Source organism: Pristiophorus japonicus, unplaced genomic scaffold (assembly GCF_044704955.1).
Source record: "Pristiophorus japonicus isolate sPriJap1 unplaced genomic scaffold, sPriJap1.hap1 HAP1_SCAFFOLD_274, whole genome shotgun sequence".
Lineage (NCBI taxonomy): Eukaryota > Metazoa > Chordata > Chondrichthyes > Pristiophoridae > Pristiophorus > Pristiophorus japonicus.
This window is the reverse complement of record NW_027252494.1, coordinates 262,723-284,904: the sequence shown is the minus strand read 5'-3', so window position 1 is coordinate 284,904 and position 22,182 is coordinate 262,723. Positions and strand designations below refer to the sequence as shown.

Below are 22,182 nucleotides of genomic sequence, written 5' to 3'. Positions count from 1 at the left end.
TGTCCACATGCAGCACCCTCCCTTGTTTGCTTACCCGCTGCTTGGCACAAATCTAAAATCAGCAACATTGGGCAAAACCTCGACAGTCTTCACCCCACGCTGTACCCCGGCAAGGTTGGGTTAGGAGGCTTGGCTCCGTGGTGAGGTTGGGTTAGGAGGCTGGGCACCGTGGTGAGGTTGGGTTAGGAGGCTTGGCTCCGTGGTGAGGTTGGTTTAGGAGGCTTGGCTCCGTGGTGAGGTTGGGTTAGGAGGCTGGGCTCCGTGGTGAGGTTGGGTTAGGAGGCTGGGCTCCGTAGTGAGGATGGGTTAGGAGGCTGGGCTCCGTAGTGAGGTTGGGTTAGGAGGCTGGGTTCCGTGGTGAGGTTGGGTTAGGAGGTTGGGCTCCGTGGTGAGGTTGGGTTAGGAGGTTGGGCTCCATGGTAAGGTTGGGTTAGGAGGCTGGGCTCCGTGGTGAGGTTGGGTTAGGAGGCTGGGCTCCGTAGTGAGGTTGGGTTAGGAGGCTGGGCTCCGTAGTGAGGTTGGGTTAGGAGGCAGGGCTCCGTGGTGAGGTTGGGTTAGGAGGCTGGGCTCCGTGGTGAGGTTGGGTTAGGAGGCTGGGCTCCGTGGTGAGGTTGGGTTAGGAGGCTGGGCTCCGTGGTGAGGTTGGGTTAGGAGGCTGGGCTCCGTAGTGAGGTTGGGTTAGGAGGCTGGGCTCCGTGGTGAGGTTGGGTTAGGATGCTGGGCTCCGTGGTGAGGTTGGGTTAGGAGGCTGGGCTTCGTGGTGAGGTTGGATTAGGAGGCTGGGCTCCGTGGTGAGGTTGGGTTAGGAGGCAGGGCTCCGTGGTGAGGTTGGGTTAGGAGGCTTGGCTCCTCGGGTGCTGTCTCCCTAACACTACAGACAGCCTCCTTTCTCTGCCTGTAACTAGCTGTAATAGTGCTGCTCAAAGCATAACGCAGAATACTCCATGGAGTTTTATAGCAAAAGATCTTTGTTTGAACGTCCTGATGAGATCAAAGCCCATCTTCCATCAATCTTGCCCTTTACATTGGATGCTGTGACAGCCCAGATCCTGTCAAGTTCCTTTTGCCAAGCAGCAGCAATAGGAGAGTCTGTCTTCACTCAAAGAATGATTGGGGGGGGGGGGTTGGGCACCTGGGGATTGGGGATTGGGAGTGGGGGGGAGCTTAGGGATTGGGAGGGGTATTGCACCTGGGTATTGGGAGGTGGGGGACACCTGGGGATTGGGGGGGGGGGTGCACCTGGGGATTGGGAGGGGGTGGGCACCTGGGGATTGGGAGGGGGGGGCACCTTGGGATTGGGGATTGGGAGGGGGGGGCACCTGGGGATTGGGACGGGGTGGGCACCTGGGGATTCGGAGGGGGGGGGCACCTGGGGATTGGGAGAGGGGGGGCACCTGGGGATTGGGAGAGGGGGGGGCACCTGGGGATTGGGAGGGGGGGGGCAGCTGGGGATTGGGAGGGGGGGGCACCTGGGGATTGGGAGGGTGTGGGCACCTGGGGATTGGGAGGGGGGGGGCACCTGGGGATTGGGGATTGGGAGGGGGTGGGCACTTGGGGATTGGGAGGGGGTGGGCACCTGGGGATTGGGAGGGGGTGGGCACCTGGGGATTGGGAGGGGGTGGGCACCTGGGGATTGGGAGGGGGGGGGCACCTGGGGATTGGGAGGGGGGGGGCACCTGGGGATTGGGAGGGGTGGGCATCTGGGGATTGGGAGGGGGGGGGGCACCTGGGGATTGTGGATTGGGGGGGGGGCACCTGGGGATGGGGATTGTGAGGGGGAGGGCACCTGGGGATTGGGAGGGGGTGGGCACCTGGGGATTGGGGATTGGGAGGGGGGGCACCTGGGGATTGGGAGGGGGGGGGCACCTGGGGATTAGGGATTGGGAGGGGGGGGCACCTGGGGATTGGGGATTGAGAGGGGTGGGGCACCTGGGGATTGGGAGGGGAGGGGCACCTGGGAATTGGGGATTGGGAGGGGGGGGCACCTGGGAATAGGGAGGGGGGGGCACCTGGGGATTGGGAGGGCGTGCGCACCTGGGGATTGGGGATTGAGAGGGGTGGGCACCTGGGGATTGGGAGGGGGGGGCATCTGGTGATTGGGAGGGGGTGGGCACCTGGGTATTGGGAGGGGGGGGCACCTGGGGATTGGGAGGGGGTGGGCACCTGGGGATTGGGAGGGGGGGGCACCTGGGGATTGGGGATTGGGAGGGGGGGGCACCTTGGGATTGGGAGGGGGGGGCACCTGGGGATTGGGGATTGGGAGGGGGTGGGCACCTGGGGATTGGGAGGGGGGGGGGCACCTCGGGATTGGGGATTGAGAGGGGTGGGGCACCTGGGGATTGGGGATTGAGAGGGGGGGGGCACCTGGGGATTGGGGATTGAGAGGGTGGGGCACCTGGGGATTGGGAGGGGGGGGCACCTGGGGATTGAGAGGGGGGGCGGATTGGGGGGGTGGGGGATTGGGGCGGGGGGGATTGGGGATTGGGGCGGGGGGGGGAGGCTGGGTGATACCAGGGATTGATTGTGACTTCCAATGTTCCAGGCCTCTGAAGCCTCTCCGTCCCAACAGTCTGAGACTCCCGAGTGACTCTGAAGCGGAATCAGACTCGCGGGCGAGCTCCCCGAACTCCACCATCTCCAACAACAGCAGCGAGGGCTTTGGAGGATTCATGTCATTCGCCAGTAAGTGTTTATTAACGCAGTGTGTGTAACTAGATCAGTAAGTGATGGAGACTGTACAGGTTAGAGAGGGGATGGATAGATGAAGTAATGTTCTGCTAAATAGAGTATATATGGGCCGAAGGTATCACGTGTGCTGCACTGGGACTGTTGACCCCTGACCCTGAGGGTATCGTGTTACACTGGGAGCTTTGACCCCTGACACCGAGGGTATCACGAGTGCTGCACTTGAACCCCTGACCCCGAGGTTATCACGAGTGCTGCACTGCGACCCCTGACCCGAGGGTATTACGAGTGCTGCACTGCGACCGTTGACCCCTGACCCCGAGGGTACCACGAGTGCTGCTCTGCGACCCCTGACCCTGGTGCTCGAGGTGGTTGAATGGCAATATATTGGATGCCCTTGCTCAGGCCCCAGTGTATTGAGTATGTGGTGAAGCGTGACAGAGTTTGAAGTTGAGCTCTTACTGTTTATGTTTATTGATTTAAATCCATGTCGTGCAGGCAGACTGCTCACATGCCAGTGCTGAGCTGGGTGGCATACTGGGTACGGGGTATGTTCACCACAAAGTTTGTGTCCTTGACCCACAGGTAATATCTACAAGAGTCGTGGCAGCAGCTTCAGCCTCTCCAACCTGGCCCTACCAACCAAAGCAGGGCGAGACAAAAGCACACCATTCCCCAGCCTCAAAGGTAGACATCCATCTGTCCTTCTGTCTGACATTTCACTTGTGAATGCTTCGCTGACGCAGAGGGTCGCACTGCTGTCAGCCTGTGTTCAAGGACACCAGGGTCCTGTACTCTGATCCTTATTTTCAAATCCCTCCATAATAATAACTTTTATTTATATAGAACTTTTAATGTAGTAAAATGTCCCAAGGCACTTCACAGCAGTGTTACAAGACAAAACAGATAAATTTGACACCGAGCCACAAAAGAAGAAATTAAGGCAGATGACCAAAAGCTTGGTTAAAGAGGTAGGATTTAAGGAGCGTCTTAAAGGAGGAAAGAGAGGTAGCGGGGCGGAGAGGTTTAGGGAGAGGGAGTTCCGGAGCTTGGAGTCCAAACAGCACGGTCAGCGATGGTTGAGCAGTTATAATGAGGGATGTGCAAGAGGGCAGAATTTGAAGAGCGCAGACATCTTGTGAGGTTGTGTAGCTGAAAAAGATTAGAGATAGGGAGGGGCAAGGCCATGGAGTGAATTGTAAACAAGGATGAGAATTTTGAAATCGAGGCGTTGTTTAACCAGGAGCCAATGTAGGTCAGCGAGCACAGGGGGTGATGGGTGAGCGGAACTTGGTGCGAGTTAGGACACGGGCATCGAGTTTTTGATGACCTCAAGTTTACGTCGTGTAGAATGTAGGAGGCCAGCCAGGAGTGTGTTGGAGTATTCAAATCTGGAGGTAACAAAGGCAGGGATGAGGGTTTCAGCAGCGGATGAGCGGGAGGTGGAAATAGGCGGCATTAGTTATGCTGCAGATATGTGGTCGGAAGCTCATTCCAGGGTGAAATATGACACCGAGGTTGCAAACAGTCTGGTTTAGCCTCAGACAGATGCTAGGGACAGGGATGGAGTCGGTGGTTAGGGAACAGAGTTTGTGGCGGGGACCAAAGATAATGGCTTGGGCCTTCCCAGTATTTAATTGGAGAATATTTCTGCTCACCCAGGACTGGATGTGGGACGAGCAGTCTGACAGTTTAGAGACCGTGGAGGGTTGAGAGAAGTGGGGGTGAGATAGAGCTGGGTGTTATCAGTGTACATGTAGAAACTGACGCTGTGTTTTCGGATGATGTCGCCAAGGGACAACATGTAGCTGAGAAATCGGAGGGGCCAAGGATAGATCCTTGGGGGACACCAGAGGTAACGATGGGGGAGTGGGAAGAGAAGCCGTTGCAGGAGATTCCCTGGCTACGATTAGATGGATAAGAATGGAACCAGGCGAGTGCAGTCCCACCCAGCTGGACGATGGTGGAGAGGTGTTGGAGGAGGATGGCGTGGTCAACCGTGTCAGAGGCTGCAGACAGGTCGAGAAGGACGAGGAGGGATAGTTCACCTGTGTCACACTCACACAGGATGTTATTTGTGACTGTGATGAGAGCCGTTTCAGTACTGTGGCAGGGACGGAAACCGGATTGTAGGGATTCAAACATGGAGTTCCGGGTACGGATTTGGGAGGCAACAACACGGTCAGGTGCTTCCATACCTCGCCTTTCCCTATCTCTAATCTCCTGCAGCCCTGCAACCTTCCAACTCTGCTGCTCCAATTGTGGCCTCTTGAACATCCCCGATTTAAATTGCTCCACCGTTGGTGGCCGTGCCTTGGGAACATAGGCCATTCAGCCTCTCGAGCCTGTTCCCCCATTTAATGAGATCATGGCTGATCTGCGCCCGAACTCCATATAGCCACCTTTGACCCATATCCCTTAATGCCTTTGGTTAACAAAAATCTATCGATCTCTGATGTAAAATTAACAATGATCTAACATCAATTGCCGGTTGTGGAAGAGAGTTCCAATCTTCTCCCACTCTTTGTGTGTAGAAGTGTTTCCCAACTCCACTCCTGAAAGGTCTGGCTCTAATTTTGAGACTATGCCCCCAGTGCTAGACTCCCCAACCAGCGGCAATAGTGTCTCTCTATCTACCCTCTCTGTGCCCCATAATATCCTGAAAACTTCCATCAGATCGTCCCTTAACCTTCTAAATCCTAGAGAATACTACCCTAATTTCCCCTCGTAACTTAACCCTTGGAGCCTGGTTATCATTCTGGTAAACCCACACTGCACTCCCTCCAAGGCCAATATATCCTCCCTAAGATGTGGGGCCCAGAACTGCTCACAGAACTCCAGGTGTGGGGCCCAGAACTCCAGGTGTTCACAGTACTCCAGGTGTGGGGCCCAGAAATCCAGGTGTTCACAGAACTCCAGGTGTGGGGCCCAGAACTCCAGGTGTGGGGCCCAGAACCCCAGGTGTTCACAGTATTCCAGGTGTGGGGCCCAGAACCCCAGGTGTTCACAGTACTCCAGGTGTGGGGCCCAGAACCCCAGGTGTTCACAGTACTCCAGGTGTGGGGCCTAGAACTCCAGGTGTGGGGCCCGGAACCCCAGGTGTTCACAGTACTCCAGGTGTGGGGCCCAGAACTCCAGGTGTGGGGCCCAGAACCCCAGGTGTTCACAGTACTCCAGGTGTGGTCTGACCGGGGTTTTGTACCGTTCAGTGACCAAGGAGGCCTTGAGCTCTGCAATTCGATCCCTAAACATCTGCGCCTCTCGACCTCACTTTGCTCCTTTAAGATGCTCTTTGACGAAGCTGCCCTAATATCTCCATGTGGCTGGTGTCTTCGAAGTGCCTTGGGATGTTGTAATTGGTTAAAGGCACTATATAAATGGGAGTAGTTATGTTTAGCTGTCTCTCTGAGTTCCCCTGCGTCACAAACCGAATTCTCTTGTGGAGGAGGAGTACAAAGAGTTTGAATGACCTCATTCCTCCTGCCCCACGGGTTTGAACCTGAGTGTCTCCTCCCCCCCCCCCCCCCCGCCTCCTTGCCTCCCCAGCATGTGTTGGTGCGCTGCTGTGAGATCTCAGTCGTTTCTTGCTGCTTGCTGTGTTGTGCTGTGCTGTGTCAGTGTGTCTGTCGAGTTTGTTGTGTAGGAAGGGTTGCCACATCAAACTAACTGCTTGGCTGGCCCAGGCGGCAGGCATGACATGGGCACCGAGAGTCAGTGCCCACATGGCGCCAGGCGGCTGGGGATTGGACTCTCGTCATACCACATGGTGGGCACTTCTCTGGCGTAGTGGCAGAATATAATGTTTCAATGGAATGACAGAGTATAGGCCCATTCTATTCAATCGCTCCGCACGGGACAGCCCTCAACATGTTTAATGGGTCTGTGCAGAGCTTCTGCCAGCGGTCAGTGGGATGGTGTGCTGGGTTCCTGCTGGTGGTAACTGCGACCATGTGCTGGCTTCCTTCTGACCCTTGCTGGTTCTGTGCCGGGTTCCTGCTGGCATTTAGTACCAGGTGCTGGGATCATCCTGGCATTTACTGAGACAGCACTTGGTTCCTGATGTTTTGTATATTGGGATTGTGTGCTGGCTCTCGCTTGCTCATGCACTCTGTGTGTGTGTGTGTGTGTCTCTCTCTCTCTCTCTCTCTCTCTCTGCCTCGTGCACGCACTCTTTCTCTCTCTCTCTCACTTTGCTCTCTCTCTCTCTCTCTCTCTGCGCGCTCTCTCTCTCTCTCTCTGCGCGCTCTCTCTCTCTCTGCACGCTCTCTCTCTCTCTCTGCGCGCTCTCTCTCTCTCTCTGCGCGCTCTCTCTCTCTCTGCGCGCGCTCTCTCTCTCTCTGCGCGCTCTCTCTCTCTCTCTGCGCGCGCTCTCTCTCTCTCTGCGCGCTCTCTCTCTCTCTCTGCGCGCTCTCTCTCTCTCTCTGCGCGCGCTCTCTCTCTCTCTGCGCGCTCTCTCTCTCTCTCTCTGCGCGCTCTCTCTCTCTCTCTGCGCGCTCTCTCTCTCTGCGCGCTCTCTCTCTCACTGTGCTCTCCCTCTCTCTCACTGTGCTCTCTCTCTCTCTCACTGTGCTCTCTCTCTCTCTCACTGTGCTCTCTCTCTCTCTCTCACTGTGCTCTCTCTCTCTCTCACTGTGCTCTCTCTCTCTCTCACTGTTCTCTCTCTCTCACTGTTCTCTCTCTCTCACTGTGCTCTCTCTCTCTCTCTCTCTCTCTCTCACTGTGCTCTCCCTCTCTCTCACTGTGCTCTCCCTCTCTCTCACTGCTCTCCCTCTCTCTCACTGCTCTCCCTCTCTCTCACTGCTCTCTCTCTCTCTCACTGTGCTCTCTCTCTCTCTCACTGTGCTCTCTCTCTCTCACTGCTCTCTCTCTCTCTCTCACTGTGCTCTCTCTCTCTCACTGTGCTCTCTCTCTCTCTCTCACTGTGCTCTCTCTCTCTCTCTCACTATGCTCTCTCTCTCTCTCTCTCTCACTGTGCTCTCTCTCTCTGTGCTCTCTCTCTCTCTCTCTCTGTGCTCTCTCTCTCTCTCTGTGCTCTCTCTCTCTCTCTCTCACTGTGCTCTCTCTCTCTCACTGTGCTCTCTCTCACTGTGCGCTCTCTCTCCCTCTCACTGTGCTCTCTCTCTCTCTCTCTCTCTCTCTCTCTCACTGTGCTCTCTTTCTCTCTCTCTCTCTCACTGCTCTCACTCTCTCTCTCTCTCTCTCCCCCTCTCTCTCTCTCTCTCTCCCCCTCTCTCTCTCTCACACTGTGCTCTCTCACTCTCTCTCTCTCACACTGTGCTCTCCCTCTCTCACTCTCTCTCTCTCTCTCTCACTGTGCTCTCTCTCTCTCTCTCTCTCTCTCTCTCTATCTCTCTCTCTCTTTGTGCTCTCTTGCTTGCGCTCCCTCACTGTGTGCGCGCTCTCTCTCAGTCTGGCGCTCGCCCGCTCCCTCTTCTCTGTCCCTTCCCCCCCCCCCCCACTCGCTTGTGCCCCTTCTTTCTCCCCCCATCCCTCCCCCCCTCGCTCACGCTCTCCTGCATCCCCCCCCCTCTCCATCCTTGCTCTCGCCCCCTTGCTCTCTCCCTTCCTCCATGTCACCCGTTATCTCTGTGTCTGGCAGATGTGTAATCGGACTGCAAATAGTGGTGGGTCTGGAATGGGTGTACAAGCAGGGCCCAGAGATGAGCCAGTAATGGGTTTGCTAACTCGGTGTGTAATGGATGATGGGAGTGGGCCCCCTGTGACTGGTGTGCTAGCTGCGGTCAGTGGAGGGTCTGCACTGAGTGTGTGAGAAGTGTCCTGCACTGGGAGTGGGGCTGTACAGGCTGTGTGCTGCTGGGCTGGGGGACTCGCCTGCCTGCATGCTTCCTGTTTGTGTGTCCATTTGATTTTTTTATCGTAATGTGTTGCTTTGCTTTCTGTTTCTCCTTCCACAATTAATGGAAAGAATATTTTAATGTTGAAGCAAACAGTGGAGATGAGGAGGCAGGTGGGTATGACCCCTTCCTGACTTAGGACACTCATTCCTGAAGGGCATATGTCATTGAAATGTATTTGATTGGAACTTGGTGAAGGTGTGTTGACCTGTGCCCCGGTGTGATGGTCACTGATGCTGTTTTATTAGGTGTAGCTGAGGTGGAGAGTCCGGGTATGTTACAGGGCTTTTTATTCTGGGCTGGGTGGGTGGGTGCAGCATGCGTGTGGTTGCTGTGTGTTTTAGTGCGGTGTGGGACTCTTGAACGTCACCTGATGGTGTGTATTGCGGGTTCCGGTGAGTTGTCCTATCTCCTGCCCCCCTGTGCTCGCGGCTACCTGCTCAGCCACCATGCCCTTGCTGCCCCTCCGACAGTGCGGCGCTCCCTCAGTGCTTCCCCTCCGACAGTGCAGCGCTCCCTCAGTGCTGTCCCTCCGACAGTGCGGCGCTCCCTCAGTGCTGCCCCTCTGACAGTGCGGCGCTCCCTCAGTTCTGCCCCTCCGACAACGTGGCGTTCCCTCAGTACCTCTCCTCCCATGGTGCAGCACTCCCTCACTACTGACCTTCCGACAGTGCAGCGCTCCCTCAGTACTGCTCCTCCGACAGTGCGGCACTCCCTCAGTACCTCCCCTCCGACAGTGCAGCGCTCCCTCAGTACTGCCCCTCCGACAGTGTGCCGTTCCCTCAGTACTGACCCTCTGACAGTGCGGCGCTCCCTCAGTGCTGCCCCTCCGACAATGCGTCGCGCTCTCAATACTGCCCCTCCCACAATGCAGCGCTCCCTCAGTACCTCCCCTCCCACAATGCAATGCTTCCTCAGTTACTACACAGACATATCTGGATTATGTGCTCATTTTTCTGAAGTGGGAGTTGTACCAACAACCTTCTGACTCGGAGGCAAGAGCTACCACTGAGCCATGCCTGACAGGTCAGGCCCTGTGAGTGCGCGCCTCACGGGCAGGCAGTGTGTGAGGGTATATTACTACAGGACAGGCTCCATAAAGAGCTCCAGCTGCCTGCCCGCCCGGCCAGGGTTCGCGGGTGTCTTTTCAAGACTCAAATAAGTCAGATTCTTCGAGGAGCCAGTCTGAGAGACTCCCAGGTGATTATCCTTTGTGTCTGAGAATTTCAGCCTAATCCCAGCGTGGGGGTTGGGTGGGGGTAGCTGGTTGGGTGGGGAGGGGTAGTTGGGTGGGTAGGGGTAGTTGGTGGGTAGGGGTAATTGGGTGGGTGGGGGCATGAGCCCAATCCATGCACCAAGAAGCACCTGCAAAGGGTGAACAACAATACTTTGAGCCCAAGGGGAGTAGATTTATACCCGGGTACAGTAGTGTCATGGTTACATTACTGGAGTTGAAATCCCATCACAGCAGTTTGAGAATCTGAATTCAGTTTAGAAATTATCGAAATAAAAAGCTGCTAACAGTACAAGTGACCATGAAGCTGTTGGATTGTCGTAAAAACCCATCGGGTTCACAAATGTCCTTTAGTGAAGGAAACCTAGTCTGGCCTATCTGTGAATCCAGACCCACCCAACGTGGTTAACAACTGCCCTCTGGAGTAGCCCATCGAGACAACAGCTGTATTTACCATTACCAGCGGTTCAAGGACAAAGCTCACCACCACTTTCTCAGGGAAGCCAGGGACGGGCAATGAATGCTGAACTTGTCAGTGATGCCCACAGCCCCAGAAAGTCTTAAACCCATCTCATTGACCTGGATGATGATGTGAGGATGAGGGGAGTAGTGTCTGCCATAGAAACATAGAAAATAGGTGCAGGAGTAGGCAATTCGGCCCTTCGCACCTGCACAACCATTCAATGAGATCATGGCTGATCATTCCTTCAGTACCCCGTTCCTGCTTTCTCTCCATACCCCTTGATTTCTTTAGCCATAAGTGCCATATCTAACTCCCTCTTGAATATATCCAATGAACTGGCATTAACAACTCTCTGCGGTAGGGAATTCCACAGGTTAACAACTCTCTGAGTGAAGAAGTTTCTCCTCATCTCAGTCCTAAATGGCCTACCCCTTATTCTAAGACTGTGTCCCCTGGTTCTGGACTTCCCCAACATCGTGAACATTCTACCCGCATCTAACCTGTCCAATCCCGTCAGAATTTTATATGTTTAAATGAGACCCCCTCTCATCCTTCTCAACTCCAGTGAATACAGGCCCAGTCAATCCAGTCTCTCCTCATATGTCAGTCCTGCCATCCCTGGAATCTGTCTGGTGAACCTTCGCTGCACTCCCTCAATAGCAAGAACGTCCTTCCTCAGATTAGGAGACCAAAACTGAACACAATATTCCAGATGAGGCCTCACCAAGGCCCTGTACAACTGCAGTAAGACCTTCCTGCTCCTATACTCAAATCCCCTAGCTATGAAGGCCAACATACCATTTGTCTTCTTCACCACCTGCTGTACCTGCCTGCCAACTTTCAAAGACTGATGTATCATGACACCCAGGTCCCGTTGCACCTCCCCTTTTCCTAATCTGTCGCCATTCAGATAATATTCTGCCTTCGTGTTTTTGCCACCAAAGTGGATAACCTAACATTTATCCACATTATACTGCATCTGCCATGCGTTTGCCCATTCACCTAACCTGTCCAAGTCACCCTGCAGCCTCTTTGCGTCCTGCTCACAGCTCAAACCGCCACCTAGCTTAGTGTCATCTGCAAACTTGGCGATATTACACTCAATTCCCTCATCCAAATCATTAATATATATTGTAAATAGCTGGGGTCCCAACACTGAGCCCTACGGTACTGCACTAGTCTCTGCCTGCCATTCTGAAAAGGACCCGTTTATCCCGATTCTCTGCTTCCTGTCTGCCAACCAGTTATCTCTCCATGTCAGTATATTACCCCCAATACCATGTGCCTTAATTTTGCACACCAATCTCTTATGTGGGACCTTGTCAAAAGCCTTTTGAAAGTCCAAATACACCACATCCACGGGTTCTCCCTTGTCCACTCTACTAGTTACATCCTCAAAAAATTCAGAAGATTTGTCAAGCATGATTTCCCTTTCATAAATCCATGCTGACTTGGACCGATCCTGTCACTGCTTTCCAAATGCGCTGCTATTTCATCTTTAATAATTGATTCCAACATTTTCCCCACTACTGATGTCAGGCTAACCGGTCTATAATTACCCGTTTTCTCTCTCCCTCCTTTCTTAAAAAGTAGTGTTACATTAGCTACCCTCCAGTCCATAGGAACTGATCCAGAGTCGACAGACTGTTGGAAAATGATCACCAATGCATCCATATTTCTAGGGCCACTTCCTTAAGTAATCTGGATGCAGACTATTAGGCCCCGGGGATTTATCAGCCTTCAATCCCATCAATTTCCCTAACACAATTTTCCGCCTAATGATTTCTTTCAGTTCCTCCTTCTCACTAGACCCTCGGTCCCGTAGTATTTCCGGAAGGTTATTTGTGTCTTCCTTCGTGAAGACAGAACCCAAGTATTTGTTTAACTGGTCTACCATTTCTTTGTTCCCCATTATAAATTCACCTGAATCTGACTGCAAGGGACCTATGTTTGTCTTCATTAATCTTTTTCTCTTCCCATCTGTGGAAGCTTTTGCAGTCCGTTTTTATGTTCCCAGCAAGCTTCCTCTAATACTCTATTTTCCCCCTCCTAATTAAACCCTTTGTCCTCCTCTGCTGTCTCCCAGTCCTCAGGTTTGCTGCTTTTTCTGGACAATTTATATGCCTCTTCCTTGGATTTAACACTATCCTTAATTTCCCTTGTTAGCCACTCCAGATTTTTACTCCAGACAGGGATGTACAATTATTGAAGTTCATCCATGTGATCTTTAAATGTTTGCCATTACCTATCCACCGTCAACCCTTTAAGTATTATTAGCCAATTCACGTCTCATACCATCGAAGTTACCTTTCCTTAAGTTCAGGACCCTAGTCTCTGAATTAACTGTGTCACTCTCCATCTTAATAAAGAATTCTACCATATTATGGTCACTCTTCCCCAAGGGGCCTCGTAGAACAAGATTGCTAATTAGTCCTTTCTCATTACACATCACCCAGTCTAGGATGGCGAGCCCTCTAGTTGGTTCCTCGACATATTGGTCCAGAAAACCATCCCTAATACACTCCAGGAAATCCTCCTCCACCACATTAATACCAGTTTGGTTACCCCCAATCAGTATGTAGATTACAGTCGCCCATGATAACTGCTGTACCTTTATTGCACGCATCCCTAATTTCTTGTTTGATGCTGTCCCCATCCTCATTACTACTGTTTGGTGGTCTGTACACAACTCCCACTAGCGTTTTCTGCCCTTTGGTATTCCATAGCTCCACCCATACCTTTTCCACATCATCCAAGCTAATGTCATTCCTTACTATTGTGTTAATTTCCTCTTTAACCTTTTCCTTTCTGTCTATCCTTCCTGAATGTTGAATACCCCTGGATGTTGAGTTCTCAGCCTTGGTCACCCTGGAGCCATGCCTCCGTGATGCCAATTACATCATATCTGTTAACAGCTATCTGCGCAGTTAATTCGTCCATCTTATTATGAATTCTTCTCGCATTGAGGCACAGAACCTTCAGGCTTGTCTTTTTAACGCATTTTGCCCCTTTAGAATTTTTCTGTAATGTGGCCCTTTTTGATTTTAGCCTTGGGTTTCTCTGCCCTCCACTTTTACTTTTCTTCTTTCTATCTTTTCCTTCTGCCCCCATTCTACTTCCCTCTGTCTCCCTGCATAGGTTCCCATCCCCCTGCCATATTAGTTTAACCCCTCCCCAACACCATTAGCAAACACTCCCCCTCGGACATTGGTTCTGGTTCTGCCCAGGTGCTGACCGTCCTGTTTGTATTGGTCCCACCTCCTCCAGAATCGGTTCCAATGTTCCAGGAATTTGAATCCCTTCCTTCTGCACCAGTCCTCAAGCCACATATTCATCTGAGCTATCCTGCGATTCCTACTCTGACTAGCATGTGGCACTGGTAGCAATCCTGAGATTATTGCCTTTGAGGTCCTACTTTTTAATTTAACTCGTAGCTCCCTAAATTCGTCTTATAGGACCTCATCCCGGTTTTTACCTCTATCGTTGGTACCTATATGCACCACGACAACTGGCTGTTCACCCTCCCCCTCCAAAATGTCCTGCAGCCGCTCTGAGACATCCTTGACCCTTGCACCAGGGAGGCAACATACCATCCTGGAGTCTCGATGGCGGCCGCAGAAATGTCTGTCTATTCCCCTTACAATAGAATCCTCTACCACTATAGCTCTCGCACTCTTTTTCCTGCCCTCTTGTGCAGCAGAGCCACCCGCGTGCCATGAACTTGGCTGCTGCTGCTTTACCCTGATAAATCATCCCCCTCAACAGTACCCAAGACGATGTATCTGTTTTGCAGGGGGATGACCGCATGGGACCCCTGCACTACCTTCCTTCCACTGCTCTTCCTGTTGGTCACCCATCCCCTAACTGGCTGTGTAACCTTTGCCTGCGGTGTGGCCAACTCGCTAAACGTGCTATTCACGACATCCTCAGCATCGCAGATGCTCCAGAGTAAATCCACCCGCAGCTCCAATGCCACAATGCGGTCTGTCAGGAGCTTCAGCCGGAAACACTTCCTGCACATGTAGTCGTCAGGGACATTGGGAGCGTCCCTGACTTCCCACATAGCACAGGAGGAGCATGACACGTGTCCGAGCTCTCCTGCCATGACTTAACCCTGAGAATAACTTAATTTGGCAACAACAATGCTAAAGGTTACTTATGATAAAGGAAAAGAAAAAGAAAAACTAATCACCAATCACCAGCCGATCACTTACCCCCTTGGCTGTGACGTCACCCTTCGATTTCTTTCTACTTCTTTTTTGCCTTCTCACCCTGCTGCAACTGCACCGGCTGACCTTTTGTAGGCCTCCCCGGGACTCCCGCACCGCCTCTCCGACGAACTCCTGACGCTGCTCTGCTGACGCTGGGCATTTTGTAGGTTTCCTCCGGACTCCCGAACAAGATGTTGACGATCATAACCCTGTGCTATACTGAAGCTCTCCATAAACAAGCCCCCTCTATCCAGTAGACATCAGCAGCCAAGGGCCAGACACATGCAGGTGTGTCTGGCTCCGTGCAGGGAGAGAGGTAACTGAGTGTGGAGGGTCAGCGATGGTTCAAATATTTTTCTACCTGCTGTGTGTGTGTGTGTGTGTGTGCGCGCACACACACACACACACACACACACACACACACACACACGCACACACAGGTCACCACAGAGGGATGGCATGTTTGAAGCAAATGTGCAGAGGGATTAAAGTGTACGAGGTGGAAATTCAGTTTGAGGCTGCTTAGGGCGCTAACGGCGGTTGGGCGGTAAAGTTTGCGCGGGGAAACGGTTTGCGTCTGCAGCCGAAAATTCATCAGCTGGGCCCCAAGTGTGGGGCGGAGCGCTAAGGGAGGTGTTGCACACCTCTCTCGGGGCGAACTTCCAGCTGAACAACTGAAAACCTGTTGGTAAAGAGCCGGCCTGGGAGCACCCTGAGAGAGGCTTCCCTGTGAAAAACAAATCGGCAAAAGAAACAGCAGAAACATCCCCAGTACCTTGTTCACTCCACACTTGCACCTCAGGTATTCTGTCCTTGTCCTCACTGCGGCTGGTATGGCTCGGACCACCCGCTTTCCCGCGCGCTACGAGGCGCTATGGGCCCCCCAGAAAACAAATTTAACAACGATGTCGCAACCAGGGAGTGTTGCACGCCGGCTCGGCTTTCCCGGGCAGTACTGATCCCCGCCCCCGCAAACCCCGCACCCAATGTCCCGGGTGGGAGGGGCGGGGGCGAGCGCTGCGTTCTGTCCGTCCGCCCGCAAACCCTGCACCCAGTGTCCCGGGGCGAGGGAGGGGGGATGCTGTGAGCTGTCCGTCCACCCACCACAAACCCCGCACCCAATGTCCCGGGGGGAGGGGGGAGGGGGGGTGCTGTGAGCTGTCCGTACGCCCACAAACCCGGAAATCACTTCGCCGCTACCACCGCCCCTCCAGGGTGTGAACAGAGGCACCCGCAGACTGAAGTTCCACTCCTGTGTGTACACATGTTGGACATGGGTTAAAGTGTACACACAGGTATGGAAAATGCACTTGTGTGTACACGGGTATGCAAGGTTGATTGAGGTGTACGCACGGGTATGGATAGTGTACAGACAGGTACGGAAGCAGGTTCGTGCACACACTGGTATGGGACTGGGTTAAAGTGTTTACACAAGTGTGTGAGTGAGGCCTGTGTGCAGGTGTCTGTGAATCATAGAAATTTACAGCACAGAAGGAGGCCTTCCATCCTTCATGTTCGTCCCGTATGAAAAAGAGCTATCCAGCCTTATCCCACCTTCTAGCTCTTGCTCTAAACATACGAACATTAAGAAATAGGAGCGGGAGTTGGCCATTCGGCCCCTCGAGCCTGCTCCGCCATTCAATAAGATCACGGCTGATCTGATCTTGGCCTCAACTCCACTTCCCTGCCCACCCCCCATAACCCTCGACTTCCTTATCATTCAAAAATCTGTCTTATCTCCGCGTTAAATACATTCAATGACCCAGCCACCACAGCTCTCTGGAGCAAAGAATTCCATAATTCACGACCCTATGAGAGAAGAAATTCTTCCTCATCTCCGTTTTAAATGGGCGACCCTTTATTCTGAAACTATGCCCCCTAGTTCTCGATTCCCCCATGAGGGGAAACATCCTTTGCATCTACCTTGTCGAACTCCCTCAGAATCTTACACATTTCAGTAAGATCGCCTCTCATTTTTCTAAACTCCAATGAGTAGAGGCCCAACCTGCTCAACCTTTCTTCATAAGACAACCCCTTCATCTCAGGAATCAACCTGGTAAACCTTCTCTGAACTGCCTCCAATGAAAGAATATCTGTAGCCCTGAAGGTCACGGCACCAAGTGCGTATCCAAGTACTAATGTGATGAGGTTTTCTGCCTCTGCCACCCTTTCAGGCAGTGAGTTCCAGACTCCCACCACCCTCTGGGTGAAAACATTTCCCCTCAAATCCCCTCTAAACCTCTCCCCAATTACTTTAACTCTAAGCCCCCTGGTTGTTGACCTCTCTGCTAAGGGGAATAGGTCCGTTCTATCCACTCTATCCAAGCCCCTCTTAATTTTATACACCTCAATAAGGTCTCCCCTCAGCCTTCTCTGTTCCAAGGAAAACAACCAGCCTATCCAATCTTTCCTCATAGCTAAAACACTCCACTCCAGGCAACATCCTCGTAAATCTGCTCTCTACCCTCTCTAGTGCAATTACATCTTTCCTGTAATGTGGTGACCAGAACTGCATGCAGTACTCCAGCTGTGGCCTAACTATTGTTTTATACAGTTCAAGCAGAACCTCGCTACTCTTGCATTCTATGCCTCGGCTAATAAAGGCAAGTATTCTGTATGCCTTCTTAACCACCTTATCTTACCTGGCCTGCTACTTTCAGGGATCTGTGGACCTGCACTCCAAGGTCCCTTTGTTCCTCTACACTTCTCAGTGTCCTACCATTTAATGTGTATTCCCTTGCTTTGTTAGCCTTCCACCACCCCACCACCCTCGGGGCGAAAAAGTTCTCAACTCCCCTCTAATCCTTTTATCAATTACTTTAAATCTATACACCCTCTTTGCTAAGGGCAGATCCTTCCTGTCCACTCTAGGCCCCTCATAATTTTATACACCTCAATTCAGTCTCCCCTCTGCTTTCTCTGTTCCAAAGAAAACAACCCCAGCCAATCCAATCTTTCCTCATAGCTAAAATACTCCAGTCCTGGCAACATCCTTGTAAATTTCTGTACCCTTTCTAGTGCAATCATAGGATCCATAGGATATACAGCACAGAAACAGGCCATTTGGCCCAACCAGTCCATGCCTGCATTAATACTCCACTCGAGCACTCCAATCATATCTTTCCTGTAATGTGGTGACCAGAACTGTGCGCAGTACTCTCGCTGTGGCCTGACTAGTGTTGTATACAGTTCAAGCATAATCTCCTTGCTCTTGTATCCTATACCTCGGCTAATAAATGCAAGTATTCCGTATGCCTTATCTACCTGAGCTGCTATCTTCAGGGATTTGTGGACCTGCACTCCAAGGTCCCTCTGTTCCTCTACACTTCTCAGTGTCCAACCATTTAATGTGTATTCCCTTGCCTGGTTAGTCCTCCCCAAATGCATTGCCTCACACTTCTCCAAATTGAATTCCATTTGCTACTGTTCTGCCCACCTGACCAGTACATAGATATCCTCCTGCAGTCTACAGCGTTCCTCCTCGCTGCCAACCAAACGGTCTATTTTAGTATCATCTGCAAACTTCTTAATCATGCCCCCCCCCCCTACATTCAAGTCGAAATCATTGATATATAACACAAAAAGCAAGGGGTCCAGCACTGAGCCCTGCGGAACCTCACTGGAAACATCCTTCCAGTCACAAAAACACCCATCAACCATTACCCTTTGCTTCCTGTCTCCGAGCCAATTTTGGATCCAACTTGCCATTTTGCCCTGGATCCCATGGGCTTTTACTTTCGTAACAAGTCTGCCATGTGGGACTTTGTCAAAAGCCTTGCTAAAGTCCATATACACTGCATCGTATGCACTACCCTCATCGACCCTCCTGGTTAACTCCTCAAAAAACTCAAATCAAGTTAGTCAGACACGACCTTCCCTTAACAAATCCATGCTGACTGTCCCTGATTAATCCTTGTCTGTCTAAATGAAGATTTATCCTGTCCCTCAGAATTGTTTCCAATAATTTGCCCACCAACAAGGTTAGGCTGTTTGGTCTGTAATTACATGGTCTATCCCTTTCCCCTTTGTAAACAAGGGTACCACGTCCTCCAGCATCATGTCTATAGCATGAGAGGATTGGAAAATAATGGTCAGAGCCTCTGCTATTTTCTCCCTTGCTTTTAACAGCCAGGGATACATTTCATCCGGGCCTCGGGATTTATCTACTTTGATGAGGTCTGTGTCTTTGTGCATCCGGCCTGTCTCCGGCTCTCTGAGCTTTCCCAATTTGTATCCCTCAATCACAAGTCTGCTCGTCCATTAACAGCAGATCCACATTAGAGGAAAACTGTGCTTTTGTTGTGTTTGTATCTGGTTGTGTTTTGTGTGTTGTGCTCCCTGCTCCTTGCCCAGCTCTGCTTTGTGTTTATTGAGTTCGACCTGATGATCAGTATTCCAGTGGGCTGCCTGGCAGGCCAGTAATGTGGTGTTGTGGTGAAGGGGTGACTGAGCAATAAGACCGCTCCTATTAACCATGGCCTGGGTTGTGTGTCAGGATTGGGACTGGACAAATCATCTGCATCACTCCACGCTTCATTAAAGTGTCATCTGAAAGCACCATTGTCTCTCATGTTTCACATCCAGTGACGTTAGCTGGTCACCTCCTCACCCCATCACTCTGACTGCACATTTAGACTTGTGCTTACACCTCGGGTTACCACAGTACGGATCACCGTATGTCATCTCTCAGCACAGCTGGTGCTGCAGGGAGAGGACTGCCCGTGCTGTCCTCGCTCACCCCTGGAATACTGTTGGACTGAATTGCCTGTCTTATGGATTGATTTATTTATTTTTCACTTGTTTTGCTGAATGAGCACTAACTGTGATTTTGTGTGTCCCAGTATTTGGGCTAAATACTATAATGGAGATTATAACCGAAGCTGGAGTGGGTAGTGAAGGTGGGTTTCTTGCATGGGCCGCATGACCCTTCCCCAGAATGCTCTGCCTTCCTCATTGGGCTGTTTGTTGTTTCCCTCGCCCCCTCCCACACCACGTCATTGGATAACAGATGTCACATGACACGCTCCACTTCGACTAACTCGCTCATCCTGCGCTCCGTGCCCGTCTGCTTGTCGTGTGCTGTTCATCTGGTGCTGTGTTGGTTATGCATGTGACGAGAGCCCCAAACCAATCTCCCCCACGGCCCCCCCACCCGTCCCCACCACCCCGACCCCCTCCCCTCCCCCCCGACCTCAAACACCTCAGTCCCTCTCCGAATGTCTCCCACTCCCCCTCCTCAACCCCCGGTCCCCTGATCCCTCAACCTCTTCCCCCTCCTGGACCACAACCCCTTACCTGACCCCTTACCTCTCAAATTCCCCCTTCCTGACCCCAACATCCTGGATCCTCATGTCCCCCTCTGACCCAGCTCCCCCCCCTCTGACCCAGCTCCCCCCCCTCTGACCCAGCTCCCCCCCCTCTGACCCAGCTCCCCCCCCTCTGACCCAGCTCCCCCCCCCTCTGACCCAGCTCCCCCCCCTCTGACCCAGCTCCCCCCCCCTCTGACCCAGCTCCCCCCCCTCTGACCCAGCTCCCCCCCCTCTGACCCAGCTCCCCCCCCTCTGACCCAGCTCCCCCCCCTCTGACCCAGCTCCCCCCCCTCTGACCCAGCTCCCCCCCCTCTGACCCAGCTCCCCCCCCTCTGACCCAGCTCCCCCCCCTCTGACCCAGCTCCCCCCTCTGACCCAGCCCCCCCCCCTCTGACCCAGCCCCCCCCCTCTGACCCAGCCCCCCCCCTCTGACCCAGCCCCCCCCCTCTGACCCAGCCCCCCCCCTCTGACCCAGCCCCCCACCCTGACCCTGCCCCCCCCCTGACCCTGCCCCCCCCCCTGACCCTGCCCCCCCCCCTGACCCTGCCCCCCCCCTCTGACCCTGCCCCCCCCCTCTGACCCTGCCCCCCCCCTCTGACCCTGCCCCCCCCCTCTGACCCTGCCCCCCCCCTCTGACCCTGCCCCCCCCCTCTGACCCTGCCCCCCCCCTCTGACCCTGCCCCCCCCTCTGACCCTGCCCCCCCCTCTGACCCTGCCCCCCCCCTCTGACCCTGCCCCCCCCCTCTGACCCAGCCCCCCCCCTCTGACCCAGCCCCCCCCCTCTGACCCAGCCCCCCCCCTCTGACCCAGCCCCCCCCCTCTGACCCAGCCCCCCCCCTCTGACCCAGCCCCCCCCCTCTGACCCTGCCCCCCCCTCTGACCCTGCCCCCCCCCTCTGACCCAGCCCCCCGAGCCCCCTCTCTGACCTACCCCGGCCTCTCTCTGACCCCCCCGTCCCCTCTCTGACCCTCTTCGCACCCCCATGCCCCGCCCCCCCCCTATCTGACCCCCCCCCCCCAGCTACCCCTCTCTGAGCCCCTCCCCTTGCACTGACTCCCCTCACCCCTTCCCACTCTGCCCACTCCCCATTCTGCTGCTCCCTCACCCACTCACCATCTCGCTTCCTCTCCTCCCCACCAACCCGTCCTCTCCTTTTTCCATTGATGATATTCTGAGCCGGCTTCTGCCAATGTGTGATGTAGGATTGCAGCACTCTTACCCCACTTTGACCTTTATTTTTCTCCCACCTGTTGCTTTATTGACACGGTTCTCTTGGATTTGCGCCTTACCTGTTGTGTACCTCCTTGACTCTGTTTTCCTTCACTTGCCCAGGTAACAGGCGAGCCCTGGTTGACCAGAAATCATCAGTCATCAAGCACAGCCCGACCGTGAAGAGGGAATCGCCGTCGCCACAGGGGAGAGCGAACAACAACAGGTATGTGGCGGGAGGGAGAGAGAATAAGTACACGGGGCGTGGGGAACATAAGAAATAGGAGCAGGAGTCGGCCATTTGACCCTTCGAGCCTGCTCCGCCATTTAATAAGATCATGGCTGATCTGATCATGGACTCAGCTCCACTTCCCCGCCTGCTGCCCATAACCCTTCACTCCCTTATCGTTCAAAAATCTTGTCGATCTCCGCTTTAAATATATTCAATGACCCAGCCTCCATAGCTCTCGGGGGCAGAGTATTCCACAGATTCACAACTCTCAGAGAGAAGAAAGTCCTTCTCATCTCAATTCTAAATGGGCGGCCCGTTATTCTTAATCTATGCTCCCTAGTTGTGGATTCCCCTATGAGTGGAAACATCCTCTCTGTATCTACCTTGTCGAGCCCCCTCATTATCTCATGTTTCGATAAGATCACCTCTCATTCTTTTGAACTCCAATGTGTATCGGCTCAACCTACTCAACCTTTCCTCCTAAGTCAACCCCCTCATCTCCGGAATCAACCTAGTGAACCTTCTCTGAACTGCCTCCAATGCAAGTATATCCTTTCGTAAATATGGAAACCAAAACTGGGATGTCAGCACAGTGGTGTACAGTCGAGAGGGATTGGCCCTGGGTGTCCTCAACATTGACTCTGGTCCCCATGAAGTCTCACGGCATCAGTTCAATCGTGGTCATGGAAATCTCCTGCTGATTACCACCTACCGCCCTCCCTCAGCTGATGAATCAGTACTCCTCCATGTTGAACACCACTTGGAGGAAGCGCTGAGGGTAGCACGGGCACAGAATGTACTCTGGGTGGGGGACTTCAATGTCCATCACCGAGAGTGGCTCAGTAGCACCACTACTGACCGAGAGGGCCGAGTCCTGAAGGACATAGCTGTCAGACTGGACCTGCGGCAGGTGGTGAGAGAACCAACCTGAGGGAAAAACCTACTTGACTTCGTCCTCACCAATCTACCTGTCGCAGATGCATC

At 53.3% G+C, this 22,182-nt stretch overlaps 1 protein-coding gene across 1 annotated transcript in view; it reads left to right on the top strand.

Moving 5' to 3' along the window:
- The window catches only part of madd (MAP-kinase activating death domain), a 117,705-nt gene that overhangs the window by 65,839 nt on the left and 29,684 nt on the right, over positions 1–22,182 (top strand). Inside the window, exons 12-15 of the mRNA XM_070871679.1 lie at positions 2,543–2,682; positions 3,271–3,372; positions 8,789–8,812; positions 21,090–21,192. Of these exons, the coding sequence (XP_070727780.1) occupies positions 2,543–2,682; positions 3,271–3,372; positions 8,789–8,812; positions 21,090–21,192 (369 nt within the window). The remainder of the gene's footprint in view (positions 1–2,542; positions 2,683–3,270; positions 3,373–8,788; positions 8,813–21,089; positions 21,193–22,182) is intronic.